At 39.7% G+C, this 25,451-nt stretch overlaps 1 protein-coding gene and 1 long non-coding RNA gene across 4 annotated transcripts in view; one reads left to right on the top strand and one right to left on the bottom strand.

Annotated features, from left to right (window-relative positions):
* SLC16A10 (solute carrier family 16 member 10) overlaps window positions 1-7,424 on the bottom strand; it is a 49,657-nt gene extending 42,233 nt beyond the window's left edge. For both annotated transcript variants that reach the window (XR_014494239.1, XM_083377877.1), the window contains exon 1: window positions 6,717-7,424. Coding sequence is in view for 1 of the 2 variants with exons in the window: in XM_083377877.1 (XP_083234003.1) it covers window positions 6,717-7,125 (409 nt within the window). In the remaining variant the exon portion in view is untranslated. The remainder of the gene's footprint in view (window positions 1-6,716) is intronic.
* A 2,806-nt stretch (window positions 7,425-10,230) lies between these two features.
* Window positions 10,231-19,452, top strand: LOC310645988. Of its 2 annotated transcripts, XR_014493624.1 has the most exons (4): window positions 10,231-11,305; window positions 12,376-12,408; window positions 12,619-18,074; window positions 18,139-19,452. It is a non-coding gene; the product is annotated as an uncharacterized lncRNA (long non-coding RNA). The 2 variants fall into 2 exon arrangements; XR_014493625.1 differs by having other exon boundaries at window positions 12,619-19,452.
* Window positions 19,453-25,451: the final 5,999 nt, after the last annotated feature.

Below are 25,451 nucleotides of genomic sequence, written 5' to 3'. Positions count from 1 at the left end.
GAGCAGTTACCAAAATAAGACCTAAATGTCAAAAAAATATGAACTAGTGATACTTCATTAAAAGCTGAACAGTTCTGTAACATCTGGTAAAGTCTGATAGAAGATAACTTTATATTTTGTTTATAATAATTAGCATTGATTAAGGCTTATTTTTATGTTCTTTTAATTTGTTCTTAGAAAAATAAAGTAGCAAAATCTTTAATATTTCTTTCAGCACCTTTAATAGCTAAATCTAATTTTTAAAAGCTGAAATTTTATGTAACAGATTTTGAATAATTCATGTCATAAAATGTATTAATAAATACGTTAATCAGCAAGTACTATAGCTAGCTGTAATTCTTCAGAGTGCCTGACTAAAGGGTTTAATCTTCAAAAATAGGAGAAAAATGATTCCAGATGATCCCAGAATAGTTAGACTGATATCTAAACAGTTCAAAAACAAATGTATTAAAGGGCTGGTCTATAAACTTTAAGAAAAATAATGCACTATTAGGAATCTACATACCTTCTTCTTCTGTTAGTGAGCCTAACAATCTCATTAAGTAGGCTGGCTATGACTATTGTTAAATGGATAAAAATGCAAGTTTTGCACCATAGCCATATTATTAGAAAATGATAAACTTCATGTTGCTTGGCACTAACCCCTTGCATGCTATAGCAGAAATTCATTTGTAAAACTAATTTAAATTTTTTTTTTGACAACGCTTGGTTTAGCATAACAAACATTTCAGATTGCTGTCAATAAATCTTATTTGGATCAGTTTCCCTAACAAGGTTCATTGATTCCATCACGCCCATAAGTCTGACATAAGGTCTGCAGTGTGGCCCACCAGCCTTGGGCAGCCCATTGGTCTTTTCTGAAATCCATGGTCACTAAACGTTGCCTCCTCCACAAAGGATATTCTACCTAGTTTTTCACAGTCACCACCAGCCTGAAAGGCACAGTACTGAGTGGCTGCGAGGCTTCAGTCCAGATCTTATGGATACCATCAGCTCCATTGCTGCCACTGTACCACTAGCTGCCAGAAAGCTGACTGGCACGTCAGGTCATCTTTTGTAGCCAATTTTTCATGTAGGATTCTGGCTCTTTCTCCTCTGAGAGTTGTGTTAGCTTGGGTTACATAATGCATTTTTTTTTCTTCCACTCAATCATATCCGGTTCTGAAACTTCCTGGACAAGTCCTTGCAGGGGTTTTTTTTTGGCAAGGTTTTCCAGAAGTGTTTTGCCAGTGACTGGTTTAAGGTCGCCTAGCTGGCTTTGTACCTAGGATGGGACTAGAATTCATGGGCTCCGGGTTTTTAGTCTGATGCCTTAATTAATACAGCAAACTGACTCATATTGCATTATACTGATTTGTAATTTATATAAGAATAAAAAAGAATGAAAAAGCACACTAAGAGGCACATTAAATTTTGCTCTTGACAGTTGAATTGAAAGTCTTTATGAATATTAAAAATTTATCAAATTACCTGAAAGGATTAAAAAAACAAATGATTTATCTTTAATTTTGAAGACTCTAGAGCATCATGCACTTAAAAGTAGACTCTGAAAAAAAATCTTACAGATTCATTTAACTCTGCAAACAAAAAAGTAATTTATGGAATTAGAAACAAAAAAGTGATCACCATAACAAAACCTTAAACCACAAAGTTTGTGCAGTCTTATGCACCAAAATTTCTGTTTCAAAACAAGTAACCAGCAGAGTTGATTTTCCATCACCATAGTAACTGCAAATGGTCACTAAACAAAGCAGTCACTAAACAAGGCACTTTGGCAATGCATTTTTGAAAGCAACAATCACTTCAATATTCACTAATAAAACAAATATTTTTATTATATTCATCTCTTTTATCCACAAGCTAATAGCATCTTCAAGTAGTCTAAAGCAGATTTTATTCTGTAAATTTCTTTTTGTTTACATCAGATGGTCATTTCAGCATTCCAGTGTTTCTCTGTCCTCTAAAGACCTGACCCTCAAATACACTTCATATAGCTTACTGCAACTTACTCTGGAAAACATATGAAAATGAATGGTTTGGGGTAGAGAATTAACAAAGAAGCAATTGTTTGATGAGAGCCACAAGGAGGATCTGAAGCTGAATGAATGCATATTTTAAACAAGTCTGAAGAAAACATAGTTGCTCCTTTTGTTTGCGACATGTTTGTAACAGTCCCTCACACCCAGCACTGGAATTAATCCTATATACAGTATTCTAATTATTTCACCCAGGGCTTTTTTTCTCATAGAACGCTCAGAACGGAGTTCCGGCACCTTTTTTGGATGGAAACTTGTAGGGTAGGCAAGGCAGGTTGTATGACATGTGTGAGTTCCGGCACCTTTTTCTTTTACAAAAAAAGCACTGATTTCACTTCTTTCCAAACGGCTTTTACTATTCTAAGCTTTTCTTCTGCATAGTTCTAAAGATACTGGGTATGAATGTTTTCTGATTATAAGAAAGATACAACTTTACACCCATCCTCCACCACTGCTGTGAACGCAAAGAGAGACTTGTTAGATTCAGATGAGTTTAAACAGCTCTGCCAGGGAATGGGACAACTTGCCACTGCCAACTCACTGCGGCCGGTTCACCACGGCCAACTCACCATGAGAAAACTCAGTACGGGACAGTTCAATAATTTAATTTAATTATTTAAAATAATTTTAAAAATATTTTAATTTTTGTCATTCACATTTCATGTTATCCCTCTTTTAGCATCCTTTCTTTAATGATTCTATTCTACAATTTCTTTGATATTTGTGTAACTCTTGTCCAGCAGCAAGTTGTCCTGTGGCAAGTTAGCCATGGCGAGTTGTCCCGTGGAAGGTTGGCCACAACTTGGCTGCAGCACATTGGCTGTGATGAGTTGGCTGTAGCAAGGTGGCCGTGTCAAGTTGTCCTAGTATAAAGGAAATAGATTCTATCTAATCTATTTTTGCCTTAGTCCTGCATTTGAAGCAGCCTCTTAAATTGAATAATAATAAAAACAGCTTCAAAAACTTAGCAATAAATATATTTAAATGAAGGAAGCTTAGTGGCATCTCTCTTCTGCTCCGTACATCCTTTGACATTGTTCCTGACAAACCATCTGTTTCCCCTCCTCCCCTATTTTTTTTTAATCTGTGCCTTTGAATCACTGTTGACTCCTAATAACTACCTAGACTAGTCCCTGCATACTAAACTACATTCTCTTCCCTTATTCCTGTATGGAGTAACAAGATAGTTTTCGATCTCCTTTCAAGAGATTTGAAAATGTTCAGCCCATGCTTGGTGCTGTCTATATTCATTCAGCTTGTATCAGTCCTTATTCTAGCTAGAAGATGACATATTATATTAATATAAATAGATATTTACACAAGGTACACATATCATAAAATATCAGAAAGACTTGCTTCTGAAAATAAAGATTAATATATTCCAACAAGAAACGACGATGTAATGATGTCATATTTCCACTACATTCAATGTCAAGCTAAGCAGCCATATTAGACTTTTCAAATTACTTAAGCAGTGGATACTTTTCTAACTTAGATACTTTTATAATAATGAAAAATTCCTTGAGCCCAAGTCAAAGCAATTATTTAAAGTTTACCATTACTCGCCAGTGGGCAAAAATAATGGGGATCATGTACCCTGTATTTTGCATGAAGTTCATGCTCAGTTTCAACTAGACATTTGCAGTCATTGAAATCATACTAGGAAAAATGCAACCTTGTTGTTCAGTCACAATGTCATGTCTGACTCTTCTCAACCTCATGGGCCATTGAACCACACACACACACACACACACACACACACCATCCTCCACTGTCTCCTTGAGTCTGACCAAACTCATGCACAGTGTGTCAACAACAGTTTCCCCTAATAACTGATTTTCAAAATAATCTGATAAAGGTGCTATCAGGAATTAAAATAAATGCATTAGTTAATTTTGTTTTAGGTACAGAAATATTAACCCAAATCAGAAAATGGCAATTGGGTAAAGAATCGGTATAATGCTTAGATTTGCATTGTACAATGAAGTAGCAACCTCCAAAAATGTACTGTGCAGTGAGTTACCAACAATGTAATCCTACACATATCTGGAAATATACTGCTCAACAAAATAAAGGGAACACTTAAACAACACAATGTTCTGTAATAGTAGGATGTCTTATCTTGTGTTCCCTTTATTTTGTTGAGCAGTATAAATAGACGCTGTGGTAGCACAGTGGTTAAACTGCAGTATTGCTGACTGCCAGCAGTTCGATTCTCACTGGCTCAAGATTCCATCCTTCTGAGGTCAGCAAAACGAGGACCCAGATTGCTGGGGGCAAAATGCTGACTCTATAAACTGCTTAGAGAGGGCTGTAAAGCACTGTGAAGCGGTATATAAGTCTAAGTGCTGTTGCTATACCCTGTTGAGTTCAATGGGAACTCTTACACAAGCAGACAGAGAATTGTAGTCTACACCGAAATCAACAGATGGTCAACATAATTTCAGCTTTTTTACTGAAGGGAAAAACACATTGTCATAAATACTAGCTATTAAACTTTCCTTAAAAATTCATATAACTATGCATATCTAGATCTGGAATGTTGCATTTTTAAACAAATTAAAATCATTTTTAAGTTCAAATTAATTGGATGGGGAACACTGTCATTTACAAAAAGAATTATAAACACATTTTTCTAATTAAATTACATTCTAGTAATTTCTATCAGTTTTTTATTTCCACAAAATAAAGACTAAAATAAAGGTGTAATAAAAAGATCTGTATTTTTAAATTTAAATATATTTTAAGTTCACATGCCTTCAGTTCCCCCCTCTTGTAGTGTTACTTCTATGAGAATTGCATGATTTTAAGTACTATGCAGTTGTTTTAAATTTGTATTTCACAAGTTTGCCCAGCAAGTATTACTTCACCTTGATTATTGAGTTGTACTGGTGATATTTACAGGCTCACTAATATATGATTAAGTGGTTTACTTAGCTCAAATTTCTGGGTTTGCACAACACACTAGGCTAAACCCTAATCAACCTAGAATGATCTACTGCGTGGCTAGTATGTGCTTCATGAGCTGTTACACTTCTTGCTTTACTCAACTAACAATTAAGAGTAGCCACGTAGAATTCAGGTAACCTTAGAGAACACAAGGTGGCATTTGCCAGGATATCCTTGCCTCCAGGATAATGTTCTTCTTTCCTTACACAAGTGAAAAGAGCAATTTCTCCATTCTTTTAGATAGGGGAGGGGGAGCTGCAGGTCACAAAGCTGATGCTTTATGCCACCCAGGGCTTTTTTTCTCATAGAACGCTCAGAACGGAGTTCCGGCACCTTTTTTTGGAGGGAACCTTGTAGGGTAGGCAAGGCGGGTTGTATGACATGTGTGAGTTCCGGCACCTTTTTCTTTTACAAAAAAAGCGCTGATGCCACCCATGACACAAAAACAAGAGAGATCAACTATTTTTTTTTACAAAGGAATTTCCCCATGCCACTGTCAGATCACAACTGGCATCCCTCCCTGCAACTACATTATACAAAAAACTAAAAGAAAAAAGAGAAAAAAAAGAGAGAGGGGGGGCAGTTCAAGGTGACAATACCAGAGAGAAAATGTTTTAGGCAGGATGCCAAACAAAACCACTAACGTTCACAATTGGGCCCCCAGACCATATGACTGTATAGATATGAGAGATACAGAGTTTTACGTTACTAAAAAAAAAATTACAAAATAAAAGATGTCCTTATCTTTGAGGCAGGCTGATTCTGAGAACTACAGGAGGGCAGAGGTACAGTTTCCTTGCAAACCATTAAAAAACGGTATGTCACAATCTAAAGAAATGTTCTGTCCTAAATTTCAAAGCAGTTTTTGCATGTTGTGCAAACACACACATACTACCCAGAGCACAGATTGGGGAGCAGGGGGGGTCGTTGTTTGGCAGCACACTGCTGGCCGGACATGCAGCACTCCCACTTGGGAGGCGGGTATCCAGCTGCCATGCAGCCCACCATGGGCTTCTCCAACTTGGGGCTTTCTGGATGTTGTGGACTCCAAGCCTCATTCCCCGAAGTTGCTCGGTCCCTTCTTCTCGCCGCCTTTCCGCTGTGCTCAAGAACGCCCATTGAATTTAACTATGGCAGTAAGATTTCTAGTAAAAAGGTAGAATTACTGATTACAGAAGAATGGACTGTAAAGTTTTTAATTTCGAGGATATGGTAAAGATCTCAGTGCACCTGAAAGACTATTTGTAACAGAGAGATACCACGGAGCAAATATGGGACTAAAAAGTATTATTTTGCATTTGAATAATTACTGATACGATATATATATATATATATATATATATATATATATATATATATACACACGTTTGGAGTTTATCTATATGAGTTAAAGTGCGATAGTTTAAATAGTTTAGGATTGTTTGCATCAGTTAGATTATGATGGTTTGTATTTTTATACCCTGTACTCAGCTCTGGGAAGTCGGGGGGGGGGGGGGAGGGGAAAGGGAGGGAAGGGTTGGGGAGTGGGAAGAGGGTGGGAGGGGAGGGGGTTGGGAGGGGTTTTGTTTTGCTAAAGATAAAATGTAAAACTTTTCAATAAAAAAAGAACGCCCATTTAACAGGACATTCCCCACCACCACCACGTCTTTGGGGGATCCCGGGGACCCATCGCCTGGCTGCTTTAAAGGCAGCTGGGAAGGGAAGCCCCGGGCGTCGGCTCTTCCCTCTCACCTGTCCTGAACATCAGCTGCTTGTCTTTGGGGTCCCCGAATTCCGACAGCAGGGAGTTGAAGAGGATCCCGCACGAGTTCTGGATCCCGAAGACCGTCCCGTTGCACCACATGGAGGCCAGCATGACAAACCAGCCCCAGCCTCCCTCGGGCGGCTCGGCCGTCTCCCGGTGCCCTGGCGGCGGCTCCCTTGGCTCCGCCGCCTTCTCGGGAGGACTCGGCGTCTCCCCGAGCCCAGGAGGCACCAGGGGAAGCTCCGCGCTCCCGGAGGCGAGCGTGGCTTCCCGCGGGCACCATTCTCCGTTCTCCTTTCTCGCCGCCTCCTCCTCGCCCACCGCCTCACTTGCTTCCGGAGGGGAGGCGGCGGGCACGGCGTTCCCCTCTCCCACCTCCTGGCTGACGGGAGACATAACCGCCAAGCCAAGCGCCCAGGCGGCCTGGGGCTTGCACGCCTTTGCCGCTTGCCTGGCTCCTTCAGCAATGCCGAGGCAGGGCGACCATGCCCCGCGTCAAGCAAAAGAGGAGCGCGATCCAGAACTTGACCGCCCGGGCGGGCGGGCGGGCGGGCGGGCGCCAAGAGAACGTTCTGCCCGCGCTCTTGTGACACCACTCCGAGCCCTCGGAGCTCAATTTACATAGATTGCCTTTTCATCTTGCCTGTCGCGCGAGCCAGCCAGCCAGCCAGCCCTTAAGGCGGTTCCATTCCCGGGAAGCCTCTTCCAGGTGCTTTTGAAGGAGCAGCCCACGAGGAGGCGTGGCCTTCCAGCAGAGATGGGCTCTGCGCCCCCCCCCCCACCTTCTTCGGCGGCCCCTCCAAGGCTCCGAACGTCTTCATTGGATAAAGGGGGCGCGGAGGTTCCCCGCCCCTCTCCCTCAGGCCAACGAAGTGGGCCAACCGGGACAAAGCGCGGAGAGCGCGCGCGTGGGTAAAGGAAAGACCAGAGCGGGAGAAAGCGCGCGCGGGGATGGGGGGGGGGCGGTTTGAGGTTTTTATCCAGCCCGTCAGTCAAAGAGAAGGCGACCACCCGAGGGAGGCGATTGGACGGGGTTGGTGGGTGGGGTGGTGACAACGGCGATTGCTGCTGCTGCTGCTGCTGCCGCTGCCGTTGCCGTTGCCGTTGCCGTTGCCGCTGCCGCTGCAGCTGCCGCCGCTACTTCTCTGCTGCAGGAGCAAAGTTGAAGCCCGCAGGCGAGAGAGAGGGTCTGCTCGACCCGCGTTCTGCGACGGGGTCGCGTGAGAAAGGAGATCTTTCCCCACCCCAACCCCCGTCGTACACACGACGACGGTCTCAGAGGCAGGGTTTTGTTGCGTGCGTGTCTCTGATGTCAGCCACCTCCCCAAAGTTAGTGACGATTTGTTGGGCAGGGCGGTAGGGAAACAAACCTTTTGCCAAGGTACAGGGCAAAAGGGCAGGAGTCAGAGGTAGGGACGAGCAGAAAAAGAAACAACGAAGTATTGCTAACTTAGTAGGTGCACACCGCATAATCTGACCAAGGTTGAGACAGGTAGATGGTTCTTCTTTAACAAAGCAGCCATCGAAGTGATCAAAGCAGAAGAGGATCCGTATATCGGGTTTGTTATAAAGACGCTTTTTAAGTATCGTATATTTAATTCTAATACAAAGCATTCTGGACTGGAGCCCAGGCTTAATCGTCAAAGGGTTATCAACATCACTGCAAATACGTCCAATGTTCAGGGTGAGCGTTATCACTAAAGTAAGAAAAACAGCAGCAGGTGTTCTTTCAAGAGAGATATCTGGTAGCTATAAGACATGGCGGCACAAATGTCAAGGCCTTGGGTGTCCCACCCACAAACCAGAAAGCCTCCAATTGTAATCTTTAGTATACAGAAAGTATTGTGGTTTCGGTCTGAAAGCTCACGACACTGAAAAGAATCAAGCTTTGTTGATCTTTAGGCGCATGGTTTCCAAGAAAGAGGGGCCTGAAAATTGGGAAGCCAGATTTTTATAAAAGGGCCCGTTTTGTCTAGACACAGGATTCCCACCTTGTAGTTCTTTTCAAGTTCTTTTTTAACTTATCAAAGCACTACAAGGTGGGAATCCTGTGGCTAGACAAAATTGGCCTTCTGGAAGAGCAGCAGAGTTGGGGAATGTTGAAGTCAACAGGCTGGTTGAGGACGGGAGGTTGGGGTTCCTCAGATTGTTACAATGTAGTTTTGATGGGATTGTCTGGGGAGGTGGGGATAGTCAATAGTGGGCTGATAGGATTATGCAAAGAGGGGAGCTGGGTTTGATTCTGGCTATGTCCAAAAAACCGGTGAGGGGAAGGAGGGGGGGAAGGGTGCAGCCTCCGTCTCATTTCTTGGATTTATTTTCTCCACTATAAAGCAATTTTAAATGCACTGGAGGTAATCTTATTAACTCTTTTTTTTAATAAAAAGGGAATTATTTTTAGTCTTGATGCTTTCTGTCCAGCACAGATTTTGCATGTGTGACCCTCAGTAGCCTTTCACATAGTGGTTGTTGAGCAACCCAAGGCTTCTAGAAGTGTAAGAAATATTTTAGCAGGGGAGGCGGGAAGCTTATCGCAGCTTGCAAAATGCTGAGCAGTAGTTCCTTTAACACTGGCCCTTTTAGGGAGAGAGGGGCATGAAGAACATGTCTTTGTTTAGTGACCACATTTGGGACCAGCAACTCCATCATTAAGCGAAACTAAGTGAAACTGTGCTTATGATCTTACTTCAGCTTTCCTTTGCTTTACGATCTTCCCTGTGGTGATCATAGAAGTGAGGATTGGTCACAAAGTTATTTTTTCATCACTGTGGTAAATGTGAATAATCACTGAATGAGGCAGTTACTAAAGAAGTCTACCTGTGTTCCTGATAAGGAATTACTGAGCCATTGTAGGAATACTCTAGGCATGTGATGAATAAAATCACTCAGATCCATTTGGCTTCGGTCGGTCAGTTGCTATAGAGCTAATTGAAGCTGGGTTTTGCTTTGGTACCTGGTACCTGGGGACAAAGGACCAGATCTTTTGGGGGGGTATAAGTGCTGCCAGATGGCTGTTGGATGTTTGTCCCTTCTAGCTGGTTAAGGCTGCCCAAATGATTGCCATTGGTTGTGTTCAGGTTGTGGTAAATTCATCTTTAAGTTAGGAGGTGTAACTGCTTTCTTGAAAAGGTGGTATTAAGGAAAAGGTATATTTTCTTCAAAAAGCCATCTTAGGACCCAGCAGCATTAGATGATTTTTCAACCTGTTTCCAGACTCCCTGCTTTGGGGAAGGCGATAGGGCTGCAACTCTAGAAGACCCTCCAAGAAATAGATTGTCTGAACTCTTTTCTGGTCAGACTTTAGATTAGAATGTCTAAGATGACACCAATCACACTTATGGAAGACTTCTGGTGGGACAGGGCAGGGCTGATGTGACTTGGCTGGTATTGCTTGATCTCTTTACAACTTTCAATATAAATTGATCATATCCTTCTGGACCACTTTTGGGGTTGGGGATAGAGAACATTATTCTATAGCAGTCATTCTCTTCTCTGGTTTAGTAGTTCCAAACCAGTTCTCTCTGGTTCCAGTTGGTTTGGTAGTGAGAATGTGATCAAGCACATAAGTCTGGCTTTTGATTTAAAAGATCAGCTGCACCCCAATACAACTCTACACGAGACTGCCCTTAAACTCCACTTGGAATGCAGGCAAGGAATGCACCAGTGAGTATGTCATTTCACTCTTAAAACATCACTACTTTCACAAGCTGTGCTGGTTGACAGTTGACTTTTGGATGCAATCCAAGCTACTAATTGTCTCCCATAAGGCTCTTCCTGGCTTCCTGGTTGCCTACTGGCTACCCCTCTCTGGAATATTTTTCTGCTTTTCTGATAAGATCTGGCAGGACCTGGGCAGATCTTTCTATACCCAGATTTGTCCTATGGAACATCATTCTTCTGGAAGTCCATATGGCCCTGACACTATCATCTTTTGGAGATCCCTTAAGACTTATAAGACCTGGCTTTTTAGTAGGCCCTGCGGCTGGGTAGTTTGGCTTCTGGCTAGCCAAAGAATGTTCTGTATTATTTTGTAAATGGTTGTTATTTTCTATAACAGTGATAGTGAACCTTTTAGAGACGAAGTGCAACCCAAAACCCACTTATTTATCGCTGGGTGCCAGGTGGGCATGGCCTACTGGGTGGGTGTGGCTGTGGTGGCCATGGAAGATTGGATGGGTGTGGCCAAGGTGGGTGTTGTCACCTCAATGTCACCTGTGGGGAGGGACACCTGTGGGGGGCAGCTGGTTGAAGAGGGACAGTTGCCACCTCCGAGGCATAGCGCGGGTGCCCACAGGGAGGGCTCTGAGTGCCGCCTCTGGCACCCGTGCCATAGGTTTGCCACCACTGTTCTATAACATGGAATGTGAAATTGTTGTTTGTGATTATTTCCTTGTTGTTTTTGTTGTTCTAATTTAGTCCTATTTGTAAGTCACCTAGAATTGTGACTGTAATTAAATAAATTGTTGATGTATCTGTGTGTGTGTGTGTGTGTGTGTGTGTGTGTTCCTGTTCATGGAGATAATGAAATCGAGATTCTGGACATTAGATTAAGATTTCCTAAGAAGTTATGTCTAAGGTAAACATTCATGTATTATGTTTTTGCAGTTATTGCTAAATATCTTTTTGGTCTTATCATTAATATTTGGTATATGAGATAATGTAAATCATGTAATTTAATTATAAATTTAGAGAAGATTAAAAACAAAAAAAATTAAGCTCTGAGAGATAGCAATGTGTATAACTTTGGCCAATCTTATATATCAGTTGCATCCGTGTATGCAAATATTACATGTACTTTATATATTGTTTTTATGCTTTTAGCATGTTATTTGTACACCACCCAAAATCATTCTGTAAGGAGATGGGTAGTTCCTAAATATGATAAATAAAAATATTTCATATATTCTACAATGTTATTTGTTGATTGTCGACTTTGAATTATTGTTCCAACTTTATATATGACTGGATTTTTAAAAATCTCATAATTAGCAATTTTATTAATGTTTCTTCTTTATATTTGTTTTAATGAAATATTTATACCTGATAGCTGACTTGGCAGTATTTTCTTTGATAAGGTCAATAGATTATGTGCTACAAAATAGTATTAATTTCTAGAATGTATATTATTTATTCATAAGCATTCCTGTGTTCTTGAAGTAGCATTGAGATTGTCCAGAATAAAAAAAACCAGTATAAGCAGGTGGAAAATGGCCTTCTATCCAGTCAGTATAACTCTCAAATGACCCCACAATAATAAAGAGAAAAAGTGAAGCATATTTTTTTTTCTGACAGAACAATCAACCAATGGAACAACTAGCCTTCGGAAGTTCAGGTGCTCTATCACTAGAGGCCTTTAAGAAGAGACTGGACAGCCCCTTGTCTGGAATGAGATAGGGTCTCCTGCTTGGACTAGAAGACCTCCAAGATCCCTTCTGACTCTGATAGTCTATGTTCTGATTTTGGTGTAGAACAAATTAATTGAAATAACAATTTGATGCTTCTATTTATTTATGTATTTATTTATTTATTTAAAAAAAGCATAGTTAGCACCCAATCAGTCAAAACAGGAACTCATCTTAAACTAGCAGTGTAAAAACCCTGATCTAGTTTTACCATTTCTAATTTGTATATTGATTTCAAGTACAGATTATCTTTGCCCATGAGGGTCCTCAAGACAAGGTACAATTCAAGATAACAGAAGACATAAATTGAAGATGTATAGTGCCAGCCTTGTGCTAATATTGTGTGGAATGTAAGAGGATAGTCCTAGCATTATTGGTATAAGATATATCTTATTACAGCATTCTTTTTTTTGTTCATGCAGCATTTGTATAGAACAGTGATCACCAGTATAGAAAATCAATAATTTGATTCTTTCCTCTTTGACAGGTGGATTGGCTTGGAACGTGATGCTGATAAAAAGAGCATCTGATATTACTGTTTTCCTTCCACACAAGAAGGGGAAATGGATCCTTTGATCATGCAGGACTTTTTCAAGTAGAATAGGGTTGAAGCCCAAGATTTATGATAGTTCCTAGAACAGCTGCGGGACTTGGCTAATCTAAAGAAAAGAAGAAATGGGAGAGACATGATAGCAGCATTCCAGTATTTGAGGGGCTGCCTCAAAGAAGAGGGGGTCACGTTCACCAAAGCACCAGAGGGAAGGACGAGAAATAATGGTTGGAAACTGATCAAAGAGAGAAGCAACCTGGAATTAAGGAGAAACTTCCTGACAGTGAGGATAATTAACAGTGGAACAGCTTGCCTCCAGAAATCGTGGGTGCTCCATCACTGGAGATTTTTAAGAAGAGGCTAGACGGTCATTTGTCTGAGATGATATAAGTTCTCCTGCTTGAGCAGGGGGCTAGACTAGAAGACCTCAAGGACCTATCCAGTTTCTATTCTATTCTATTCTATTCCATTCCAGTCTAGTCTAGTCTAGTCTAGTCTAGTCTAGTCCTAAAGTAACAAAGATACAGGAAAAAACTTTTATTTATGCCATCACCATCGTCATTACCATCATCACTGTCATCACCATCACACTGTGAAATGAGCTATTGGACCATTCCTGTGCGAAGAATAGGCATACCAGGTTTCTGTCCCAGGGAATTTCAGTAGACAGCGATTCACACATTTTGCTGACTTTTGCTCTATTTCAGCCGTGTTTTATTGAACAAGTCACAGAAGCCACGATCAATTGAAAAATATTAGCACAAAAAACAAAAGGAGAGGAACCATGTAAACAATGTTCCTTAAAAAAAACACATTTATTTCAGGCTTAAATGTCTGTCTCCTTCCTGAGTTAAAATACTCTCTAACTGTTCTTGAATTGGGGCAAAGCAGTGTGAGTGATGGCATAACATTTGCTCCCCCATTTGATAAGTTGTTTTGGGAATCTGGTACATTTAATGTTTTATACCGAGTATGGATTAATTTGTGTGGCATTTTTATGTAATGCATTACTATTTAAAAGGTACTTGTTTTTCAGATAGGCTAGTGCAGTAGACCAAGATACTGGAGTTACGTAAGTGCAGTGCATCTGGCAACTTAGATAAATGGCTGAAGACCAAAGCTGCAAACATCTGGGAAAGTGGAGCCATTGGGGATGCCAAAGAGGAAAATAGTGTGAGGGTCCTTGTAACCCTACACACAAAAGTTACAGACTGTTATTTGGAGGTTCAGTTGGTTGCGTAACTTCTTGAAACCATTCCTGGAACAAGATAATGCCAAGGATGAAGAAGTCTGATGATGAAGGATGAAGACGGCTGCTTGAAGAAGAGAACTGGCCTTTGGGATGAGAGCCAGTGCAATTCTTGGCACATATTCAGCCATGACATTGCTCCACACATCTGTGGGATTTTGTTTTTTTTTTGTTTTTTTTGTTTACTTTTTAGCTCAGCCATTCCTTAGAGGCAAAGTATAGCTACCCAGTAGAGATCTACATGTTGCTAATGTGGAAACGACTAGCACGCATGTGCGGGGGAACCTTTACCTTTACTTTACCTTTAGGACAAAGAAGAAGAAAATCTAAGCACCCATGTTTTGCCTTGCAATTGCTTTAATAGGTTCTGTGAAGACAGAACTGTTTTTAGAGGTCTCTGGTTCAGTGTTATCTATAATTATTCTCTGCCATAAAAGCAGAGAACTTCCCAATGTTTGCTTAAAGCTACTGCTGATGAGTAAGTGAAAGGAGAGTGTTTGTAGCTGATAACCAGAGACAGGTTTGTAACCTTAGCAATTTACGTAACATTTAACCAAACCAGATAAGAGCAAACTTCCAATGCTCTAAGCCTCAAGGGATCTAGCAGAGACCCATTTTTCTGCCCCCTGGAATAATATCCTCCCAGAGATACTATTGATTTTCACTTTCTGACTGTTCCAAGTGTGCCTTAAGATCTGTTTCTGCTCTCAGGTATGGGGTTAAACTGCCAGTGGACCACCTTCTGTGTTTCTTTGAATGTTGTTGTCTGGGCAATGAAGTTTTGTTGTTTTTAAGTGTGTTTTAATTATATATAAATAAGCACCCAGCAACCTGTGGAATCAGGTGGCCTTAACAAATCAAATCAAATAGATTCTGAAAAGTGTGACCTGACCCCAGGGTGAAAAGTAGCATCTTATCTGGTATTTACAAGCTAGGAAATCCCTACCAGGAAAAAACCCTACAACCACAATCCCGACACTGAGATAAACAAGTAATGAAATGAGTCAACACTATTCCTTCTGTGGTTTAATAAAGGTAAAGGTAAAGGTTCCCCCGCACATGCGTGCTAGTCGTTTCCGACTCTAGGGGCCGGTGCTCATCTCCGTTTCAAAGCCGAAGAGCCAGCGCTTGTCCGAGGACATCTCCGTGGTCATGTGGCCGGCACGACTAGACACCAAAGGCGCACGGAACGCTGTTACCTTCCCACCGGAGTGGTCCCTATTTTTCTACTTGCATTTTTACGTGCTTTCGAACTGCTAGGTTGGCAGAAGCTGGGACGAGTAACAGGCGCTCACTCTGCTACGCGGCACTCGGGATTCGACCCGCCAAACTGCCGACCTTCTGATCGACAAGCTCAGCGTCCTAACCCACTGAGCCACCGTGTCCCTAATAATATAATAATAGGTAGAGGTAATGGTTTCCCCTCCCCAGTCATGTCTAATTCTAGGGGGGTGCTGCTCATTTCCATTTCTAGCCGAGGGAATCAGCGTTGTCCAAAGACATTTCCATGGTCATGTGGCCAGCATAACTATATACTAAGGTGCACAGAACTCTCTTAGTTTCCCACCAAAGTGTTACCTATTTCTCTACTTGCATTTGCATGCTTTCAAGCTGCTAGATTGGCAAGATCTGAGACAAGAACCAAAGCTCACCCTGTCCCATGGTGCTTGGGTCTCGAACTGCCAACTTTACAGTTGACAGACCAGTGTCTTAACCACTAGGCCACCATGCTCCTACTTCTGTGGTTTAATGTTTAATATTATTTGACCGTGTCTCTTACGGCCACCTGATCCCTATTTTGTCTCCATTATATCTGCTCCAAATAGCTACCAAATGGTATTGTCTGATCTGTGAATGTGCTACTCCTGATAACTAAAGTGTTTGCTTTTCTCTACTGCCTTTGACAACATCCCATTAGCCAGTAGGGAAAACATCCATCAATCAAGGCATTACAGCCTGAATAGGGAGGTGCTGTTTCCAGATTTTGCCTGGGTTTCTCTAGGATAATATATCCCATGGTCCTTCCACGTGCCATTTGAGCATCACCCAAGGTTAAAAAAAGAGAAACATATGGTAGGGTATCTGAGCAGAAGTGGTAGGCAGACCATGATCTGATTGTACAAATACATAGATTGTGTAAATAACAAAAACTAACCATCACTGGGCAACCAGGTCTCTTAGTTCAGCAAAACAAACTGACAAGTAAGCAACAAAATACAGTTCATCATCATTTATTATTTTCTGGAAGAAGTTCCAGACTGTTGCATCTAAAGCAACTGATGTCAGTTGACAATATTGTTAATACAGAAGCATGCCATATGTCTCTTTTCCCCCAAGTAAAATAAGGGAAGTCTGCTATCCTCTTCTGTTGTTACAAGCCTGGACTAAAGTTGGGATCAGAAACAGGGAAAGGAGATAACTGTTATAAAAGTAATTCTGGAAACAAAACTCTTGTAGAGATTGGAGAAAAATGGCTGTGGCTATGTTCTAATATGATATGAGGCAGCAGTGTGCTGCAGCTGCCAAAAAAGCTATTGCAGTCCTAGGCTGCATCAACAGGAAGATAGTATCAAGGTCACTTGAAGTGTTAATACCACTTTACACTGCTTTGGTAAGGCCACACTAGGAATACTGCATCCAGTAATTTGGTTACCATGATAGAAAAAAAGATGTTGAGACTCTAGAAAGAATGCAGAGAAGAGCAACAAAGATGATTAAGGGGATGATGGCTAAAACATATGATGAATAGTCACAGGAACAAGGTTTATCTAATCTAACAAAGAGAAGGACTAGGGGTGACATGATAGCAGTCCTCCAACATTTGAGGGGCTGTCAAAGAGAAGAGTGGGGTCAGCCTATTCTCCAAAGCACCTGAGGGCAGAACAAGAAGTAAAATGTGAAAACTTATTAAGGAGGGATCTAATCTAGAGCTAAGGAGAAATTTCCTGACAGAATAATCAATCAGTGGAATGGCTTGCTCCCAGAAGATGCAGGTGCTACACCACTGGAGGTTTTTAAGAAGAGATTGGGTAGACATTTATCTGAAATGGTATAGGGTCTCCTGCTTGAGCAGGGGGTTGGACTAGAAGACCTCTAAGGTCCCTTCCAAGTCTGTTATTCTATAGTCTGTACACCCAAAACAGGTTAACTGACTTCACCTCCAAGATAACAGGAGATAAAGGGTTGCAGATTTTATTTATCTTAAAAGCTGTGGTGGAATAATGTCACTTTAAGGAGAAACTACAGTACTTTTAAATGGGCATGCTTAGGGACAACCTCAGGCTGATTCAATTTTCAGGGTAGAGATGCAAAAAACAACAACATGTAAATAAGCGGGGAAGATTTGGGTTGTCAGGATGACATTAGTCCTTCATGAGGAGCTCCTGATTCCTCAAGCTGCCCCACAAAAAGGAATCCCTAAACCAGATTCTGTATTAATAAGTATTAAAACATTATTACATATAACAATTGGAGTGCTTCTTATTAACATATAGCTTATGATTCAAACAAATGGGGTTCCATCACCATAGTAAGACAAAACAACACTAACTGTTCAATGTCTTGGTACATTGTGCAGACCCAGCCAGACTCAGAGAGACAGGGTCAACCTAATGGAGGGTGTGTATGGCTTTATTTATTTATTTATATCCTGCGCTTGTCATTTTTATAAATTATTCAAGGTGATGAATGTAGTTAACACTACTTCCTCCTCCTATTTTCTCCATAACAACAATCCTGCACTGTTGGGCAGCAACTGGCCCAAAGGTTTTTCAGATTTATTTATTTTGAAAAAATAAATTTATTTTGGTTACTCTTTTCCCAACGGAGTATTTGCTGACTTTGAAAGATGCTTCTGAATACTGACATTTGTATAGAAAAGGAAGAATGGAAAGCTTTATCCCACACCAACCTGGATTCACATTAAGATTTGCACTGGGGCCTTTTTTGGTTTGCCTGAAAGCAATTTGATTGGTAAGTGAAAGGGGAAGGGCTGCTTTGCAGTGACCCCACTCTTGTTCATGTTCAATAGAGACCCATCAAATTGTATCACTTCATACCTTTAAGAAAACCCTGAAGGCTCAGTGTTTAAATGACCTGCTCTGAAGTTCTATTTTCATGGACTGCAGTGAGACACAGCTCCATGGTCATATGAAATGAGCCAAGGAACATTGGATACATGCTCCAGTAAACACTCAGCTTTGTTGGAGTACGTATCCAATATTCCTTGGGTCAGTTTTACTGCAGTGATTAAGATCTTTGTGGAAGGTAGCTTTTTCACTTACTCATAAAAATGTCATTACAGAGTTTTTTGAAGTAGCTATAGGTTTCCCTATGCTGCCAACTATAATAAATTTCAAAGATACAGCTTATTGGTTTTGTTTGTTAAATATTGCTAGGGCAGGAAGGAACATGTTATTTATGTAAGAAGGAAAATCAAGCCAGGAATGACTTCCTTCCTATCAAAATGATTGATGGCTCGGTCCCCTCCAAATATAACCCCATTCTTACCATTCCTCTTAGGCTGAATGTCTAGAGAAGAATTGCATGACTCCTGTGTGTACTAGTCATACATTTCTAGACAGGGATTAGAGACCCAGTTTAGCTTCCCCAGGAGATCTTTCCAATAAGCCTTAAATTGGCCCACTAGGTTTGTGTGACTTGTCTCCAAAGTAACTGTTTCCACAATGAGTACAGTGGAGCTTTAAGCAGGATTTTAAAAACATGATGGGAGGTAGAGAGCTAAAGTAATTTTCTACAGAGTATTTGTAGATTGAGATCTATCTGACTGACTGACTGACTCACTCACTCCTATCTATCTATCTATCTATCTATCTATCTATCTATCTATCTATCTATCTATCTATCTATCTATCATCTATATCTATTCATCTTCTATATTTCTTTAAGAGTTAACAATATGAAGCTCTGCAGCAAATTTTAAAACTTCTCTCTCTCTAAAACTCAGATTTTAAACAGTCTTGACTTGGGAAGGAAGGTGACACATCTTAAATCTATTAGCTTTCAGACTGGAATATTGATTGCTTCTGTGGGGTTAATGCTGTTCTCTTTCAAAGAGCAGCTGATTCTTTTGTACAGATTCCTTTATATATTGATTTCCAAAGTCTACTCTCTACTGTATAATTTATTAAATGCATAGTTGACCATCATTTCTCCTGTTTTCTGAATGTTGATTTATATAAAAACCTGCCAGTATATTCATTTGTTATTGCTAATTACATTGATAGTTAACAAGTTATAGAACAATTACCAGTTATCAAAGGTCATGTCTGATACTGATTGCCCTGTAATAAGAAAGTGCATTTTCGTTTATGCTGACTAGTTCATATTTTCTAAAAGCTAACACAGCTGCTAGGACACCATGCAATCAAATCATTGAGTGCGCAAAATCTTTGAGCCATATGTTACCCATTGCAACTCATATCCCTGTAAGCAAATATAGGAATAAATTTGAATAAAAGAGCAAGCACTGCATTGTGTAAATCTGTTTAAAAACTTGTTTGAACCTGAATATGCTCTTTATAAATTAACACGTTTATACAGTGTTACATTGCTTCTATTTAGAAACTCTTCCTAGAAAGTCATAAATTCATTTTCCTCCTAAAGTTTCCATTACCTTGTGCATAAATCCTTATTCCCAAAATCTGAGATGACTTTGAGCTCTACTTTTAATAGTAATAAGAACCAGACACCAAGCAAATAATTGATTTAAAAGAAAAGTGGACAACCCATGTAAGATGAGTACCCCTTCTGTGGGCTGCCAGAACAGATTGCACAGCTGAAACCTGACAACACAACTGTTAGGTTTCCCTGTATCACATGTTTTCTTGTTGGTTGTCTTCCCCAGTTGAATGGGTAAAATAATTTGCTGATGAAATTGGAAAGATCAGTAAACATTATTTTAAAGACTATGATTCATCCCATTAAGGATCATAGAAAAGCCTTCTTCCTGCCTTAATGCACACAATGCTAACCACCAATGGGCATAAATCTAAGAGTAAAATTAAATGTATTGGAGATGATAAAGAAAAGCAAGCACCCCAGCAAACTGTGAGGTCTTAGTATTATTAGTATAGGTGATGACGATGTTGTTATCCATACACTTGTGTCCAACTCTTGGCAATTCAGTGGGCCAGGTCTCTCTGCATCTAATGATGGCGACCGATATAGAAGTTTGTTCTAAATAAATGTCCCCTTCATATTGTGTCACTACTCCACTTGGGGGTAAACTGTATTATGCAAAGTACTAGAAGCTCTTAAGTTTGGAAAGCTCTTCAAACCTGGCTTTTGATTTGAGGCCTGGGTATTGTTATATTTTTTTGGGGGGAGGGTATTTTCTTTTGTGTGATTTGTGCCATTTTAGATTGTTTTAATCTGGACTGTCTGCTTTAGGTGTTTATGGATTTTGTATGCCATCTGGAGTCCATTGAAGTGGGGCAGATACAATAAATGTAAATAAATATAGAAAACGACAAAACAAATAAGGAAACAAAGGCATGAGATAAGAAACAGAAGAGGAAACACAGCTAAATCTAGTTTATACCAACACCATTCACTTTTGTTCCTTAAAATTTTTATCTATCTCGTTTGCAGCATTTCATTTAATATCCAAATAAAAGTCTTCCACTTCTTCCTGAGTAATTTGTTTTTCCTTGATGGCTTTGTTTTGTAATTGGACTGTCATTCTTTTCTCCATTTAAAAATTCCTTTGATGTTTATCTCACCTTTTCTTACAGGACGCCCAGGGTGACCAGCGGCATCAGCGAGACACATTGCATGCCCCAAACTCAGCTGACTGTCAGCAGGGCCTGCCAGGAGCTCGGCAGCGTTGGCAGTTCCGGGTAGGGAAGCGGGGGTGCGGTCAGTGGCCCAGTGACACCCTATGACGTGTCCAGGGTCCAGAAAGGGAAAGGAGCCGACATGAGGCTCCGCCTCCCCCCTATTGAATGTCGGGCCCACGGGGCTTGACAGTCACCCAGTGAGCTTCTGTGGATGGTGGACTAATATCTGCATGTCCATCTTCAACACCTTGGTTATTATATCTTGCTGGCTACATACTACTTCAGCATACTCTATCTATCTATCATCTATCTATCTATCTATCTATCTATCTATCTATCTATCTATCATCTATCTATCTATCTATCTATCTATCTATCTATCTATCTATCTATCTATCATCTATCTATCTATCTATCTATCTATCTATCTATCTATCTATCATCTATCTATCTATTATCTATCTATCTATCTATCTATCATCTATCTATCTCTATCTATCTATCTATCTATCTATCTATCTATCTATCTATCTATCTATCTATCTATCTATCTATCTATCTATCTATCTATCTATCTAACCAGTGGAACAACCTGCCTCCAGAAGCTGTGAATGCTCCAATACTGGAAGTTATTAAGAAGAGACTGGACAGCCATTTGTCTGAAATGGTACAGGGTTTCCTGCTGAGCAGGGGGTTGGACTAGATGACTTCCGAAGTCCCTTCCAACATTATCATCATCATCATCATCATCACCACCACCATCTACACCATTATTATTTTCACAAATAACTCAAGCTGGCAAACATATCCAACCTTCCTAATTTCCCTACAGCAAGAACCCTCTGAGGTGGTGTGGGCTGAGAGAGACTGACGGGCCCAAGGTCACCCAGCTGGTTTCATGGCTTAGGCCGGACTTGAACTCATGATTTCTTGCTTTCTAATCTGATGCCTTAACTACTGATTACTCTTTTTTGTATTCATGTACTATATCTTCTTTATTAAGTATTGCAATTGTGATCTATAATTTCTATTACATCACATAATTCATCTAGCATATGCTGTAATTCATTTAAGTTTTCCTCATTTGCATACTAAAGAATATGCATATTCGTGTCCCCAAAGGATGAAGGTAGGTAAGTAGAATTTTTCCAAGCTCTTCCCAAGAGTGCTTAACAAGCTAATCCCTTGTAAGTTTTTTATTTACTTTTGTTAACTCCTGTATTAGTTATTAACAACATCTTCCATCAGGAACAAAAAAAACCCACGTTTTTAGCACACCATTTGGCAAGCAAACCATATCTATATTTTCCCATTTATACAATTACACTAATATACTAATCCTATAGCCTTGTAGGATTATCTAATATACTCACATAATTATATAAAAAAACTATAATATAATATACCGTACCTATTATAATGTACTAATCCAATAGACTTACCTTTTTTTCTTTAACCATTCTAACAGAATTTATTACTTTCTTTTCATCATTTTTTCTTAGCTATAATCATTTATAGTATTCATTTAATTTTTTTAACATATTATATGTTTCATGTACATTTTAAATTCTCTCACTTTAGTTTAATTTCAATTCACTTCCATCTCTTTTATTTTTAATTCCACTTGTTTTGATGGAAGCTTCTTTTTAATCTCTACCCAGTTTCAAACCAATATTTATTTCCATCAAAATCACTTTCTCTTCGTCTTTTAATCTTAATTGTACTTAACTCTTTGTGACTATTTTTGCAAATGTCATCAACCTATGGACTGTTATTTTCATCCACACCAACTACAGCTTAGATAACATTATTTCATTCCTTTCTGACATTTACATTAGCCCTTATGTTCACAGTGAAACATACACCTTCCCTCTATGTATTCACAAGATTAGACTACCTTTATTCAAGTCTATTATATTCTTATTCTTTATCTTAGTTTCAGGGACACATCTTTTTCTTTTAATTTTTAAACTCATACTATTTACCATTTTTCTACTTGTACAGTGCAAATTATGAAGTCAGATGTTTTGGCTATCATGCATGCCCATGAATGTTGACCAGTGGTAGCATTCAGCCGGTTCGCACCCCTTTGGCAGAACTGGTAGCTAATTTTTTGTTGCCCAGCCCAGAATGGACTTCCGGAAGCGGCATCCACACAGAGAACCGGTTGTTCACATATTTGAATCCCACCACTGATGTTGACCTCTACTGTCTGCCATGGCTAAGCCATGCCAATGAGGATTTTCATATATGATTTTTTTACATAAAGCAAGCAAATATTGGACTACCAGCCAGACTTAGTTATGTCCATGCCATTGTTCCTGCTAAAGATAAGCATAGTACTAGTCAGTTCTGGTATGTTTTGGCCAGAATGCCACAAGCACAACCAAAGTTCATACTTTGCATATAGCATACTTAGGCTAGTCTATGGAAGCTAGGATCTCTCATCTAAAGACTTTATGGTAAAGCAATTTATTAGTGCCCTAGATCACTTCAATTAGGACATATGTAGTATACAGTAAACACTCACTGTTCGTACTCTTCAAAGCCTTATTTCCAGATTTTAAATGTCACTGCTACAATGCCTGTAATATTCCACTCTAATTCAACGTACGTGAAAAATAACATTCAATACCCAAACAATTATTCAAGGAATACAACAATCCACGTCACATGGCATTTCCCAAAATAGAATTAATTTATGCCTCTCTGTAAGAGCCACTTTGCTATTAATCAATGGTTGGGCTCCTGCTGTTTGACACTTAGAGGAGGCAAAGGAAATGCAGTTGGCTAAAAACAAATATTTTAATATAAATGAATAAGAACATGGATTGTATTTGTATGTACGTGTGAGTGTATAAATATAAATATATAGTTGGGTAAATGAACAGGGGGCTAACTTTTAAGGCTGAATGTCAATTTGGAACTTACAAGAGCAACATCTGGAAGGAAAGTGCATGCCTATCACTTTGGGAACAATATGAAGCTGGTTAATGTCGAATGCAACAGCATTTCACCAATTCTAAGATCTAGCACATTATTATTGATTATTTCCATATGGTGCCTTTTTCCCATTGCAGAATTCAAGTAATTGAAGCAGTTTCCCAGAAAAGATATAGGGTCTCCTGCTTGAGGAGGATGTTAGACTAGAAGACCTCCAGGATCCCTTTCAACTCTGTTATCCCTGTTATTCTATTAAACCTCTCAACCAACCACTAACTGTATTTTTACAAAGTGAAGGGATGACATAGTTTGCTGGGTATTGTGTTGTGAGAATCCAGACATGTATGGCTTATTCAACAAACTATGGTTAACAAAATGAGTTAGCATGAAGTCCAAATTGTTATTGATCAGATTTACTGATGGTCCTATTAACAAATGAAAAAGGACTTGATCATTATTAAACATTTAGGGGTTGAAGTGACTCCACCCCAGTAATGACAAATATTACATCCAACCAAAATTCTGTAGTTAGGTCCTTCTGCAAATTTTGTGATGACAGATAGGAAGCTTTCAATCTATAAACAGAATGATAACATTTATATTCAGCGTGGAACAAATGTATCAACTGATTGCTTCATCCCATCAGACAATGTTGGCAATGCAGTCAGTGCCAATACAAATATTTGTACCTGACAATACATCTACTTTTCCTGCTCTCTGTATTGAGTATAATAACCTTTCTTCCTTTGCATTTAATTTTTTTCAGCTCTGTTAGTATCTCATCCAGTCTGGTGTATGATTAACAGGACTGCAGGCTACACTGTTTGCAAAATCTTTATTGCTGCATGAGCAAGAAATACATCTGAAGTTTCACTTCTCAAGCTGCGGCTGTAAAATCAACATATAGAAAACATTTCCGTACTTCCCTTTCTCAACTTGGTAAAAGCTGTTAAAATAAAATTTTTAAACCAAATAAATTAATTCCAGTTAACTATCCAGCTGAATAAAAAATACAGGTAATTCAAATGAAAAATGCCATATGATTATTAAAAGGTCTTTGCTTGTTTCTGATATTTACGAAGATTTTTTTTCTTTTGTCTCCTTTTTTGCAAGTACTTTTGAATCCTCCTCCTCCTTTGTACAGGTTTAAAAAAGAATAAAAATGGTCTGCAGTGGATAACCTATATCCCATAACACACTGAATCCCCCCACCACACACTGACTCACACTTCCAAACTACTCCAGAAATCTCCCATTCTCTGTAAGAGACTTGGGCGTGTAGATATTTGAAGAGTCAAAGATGGGATTCACACATCACATTAAGCCATTGGTTGATCTACCTTATTTCGGCTTACTATATTCATTGATTCCAGATACTGCTGTTTAGGAATCATACTTCATGATTCATTGTGACAGACAAATCCAGCTGATCTTGCAATAATAACAACAATAACAACAACAACAAAACCTGGAAATGGCTAAGGGCAGGAAAGTTGAAGAAAGAGAGAGAGGGGCTAATTCTGGCTGCATAAGACCAAGTCTTGAGAACAAATGCATACAAAGCCAGAATTGAGAAGATAGCAACAGATAGTAAGTGCAAGAAGTTGAAGAAACAGTGGACCACTGGGTTAGTTGTTGCAAGAAGATTGCACAGACTAACTACAAAGACTGACATCACAAAATAGCAACAATGGTACATTGAAAGAGCTGCAATTTGCTTTCTTCTTGCCAGACTCCCTTCATCCAGAGGCAGATGGATACTTCAGGTATGGTTACAT

This window comes from Vipera ursinii (genome assembly GCF_947247035.1).
Source record: "Vipera ursinii genome assembly, chromosome: 1".
NCBI classification, from domain to species: Eukaryota; Metazoa; Chordata; class Lepidosauria; order Squamata; family Viperidae; genus Vipera; species Vipera ursinii.
This window is presented reverse-complemented; position numbering and strand designations above follow the sequence as displayed.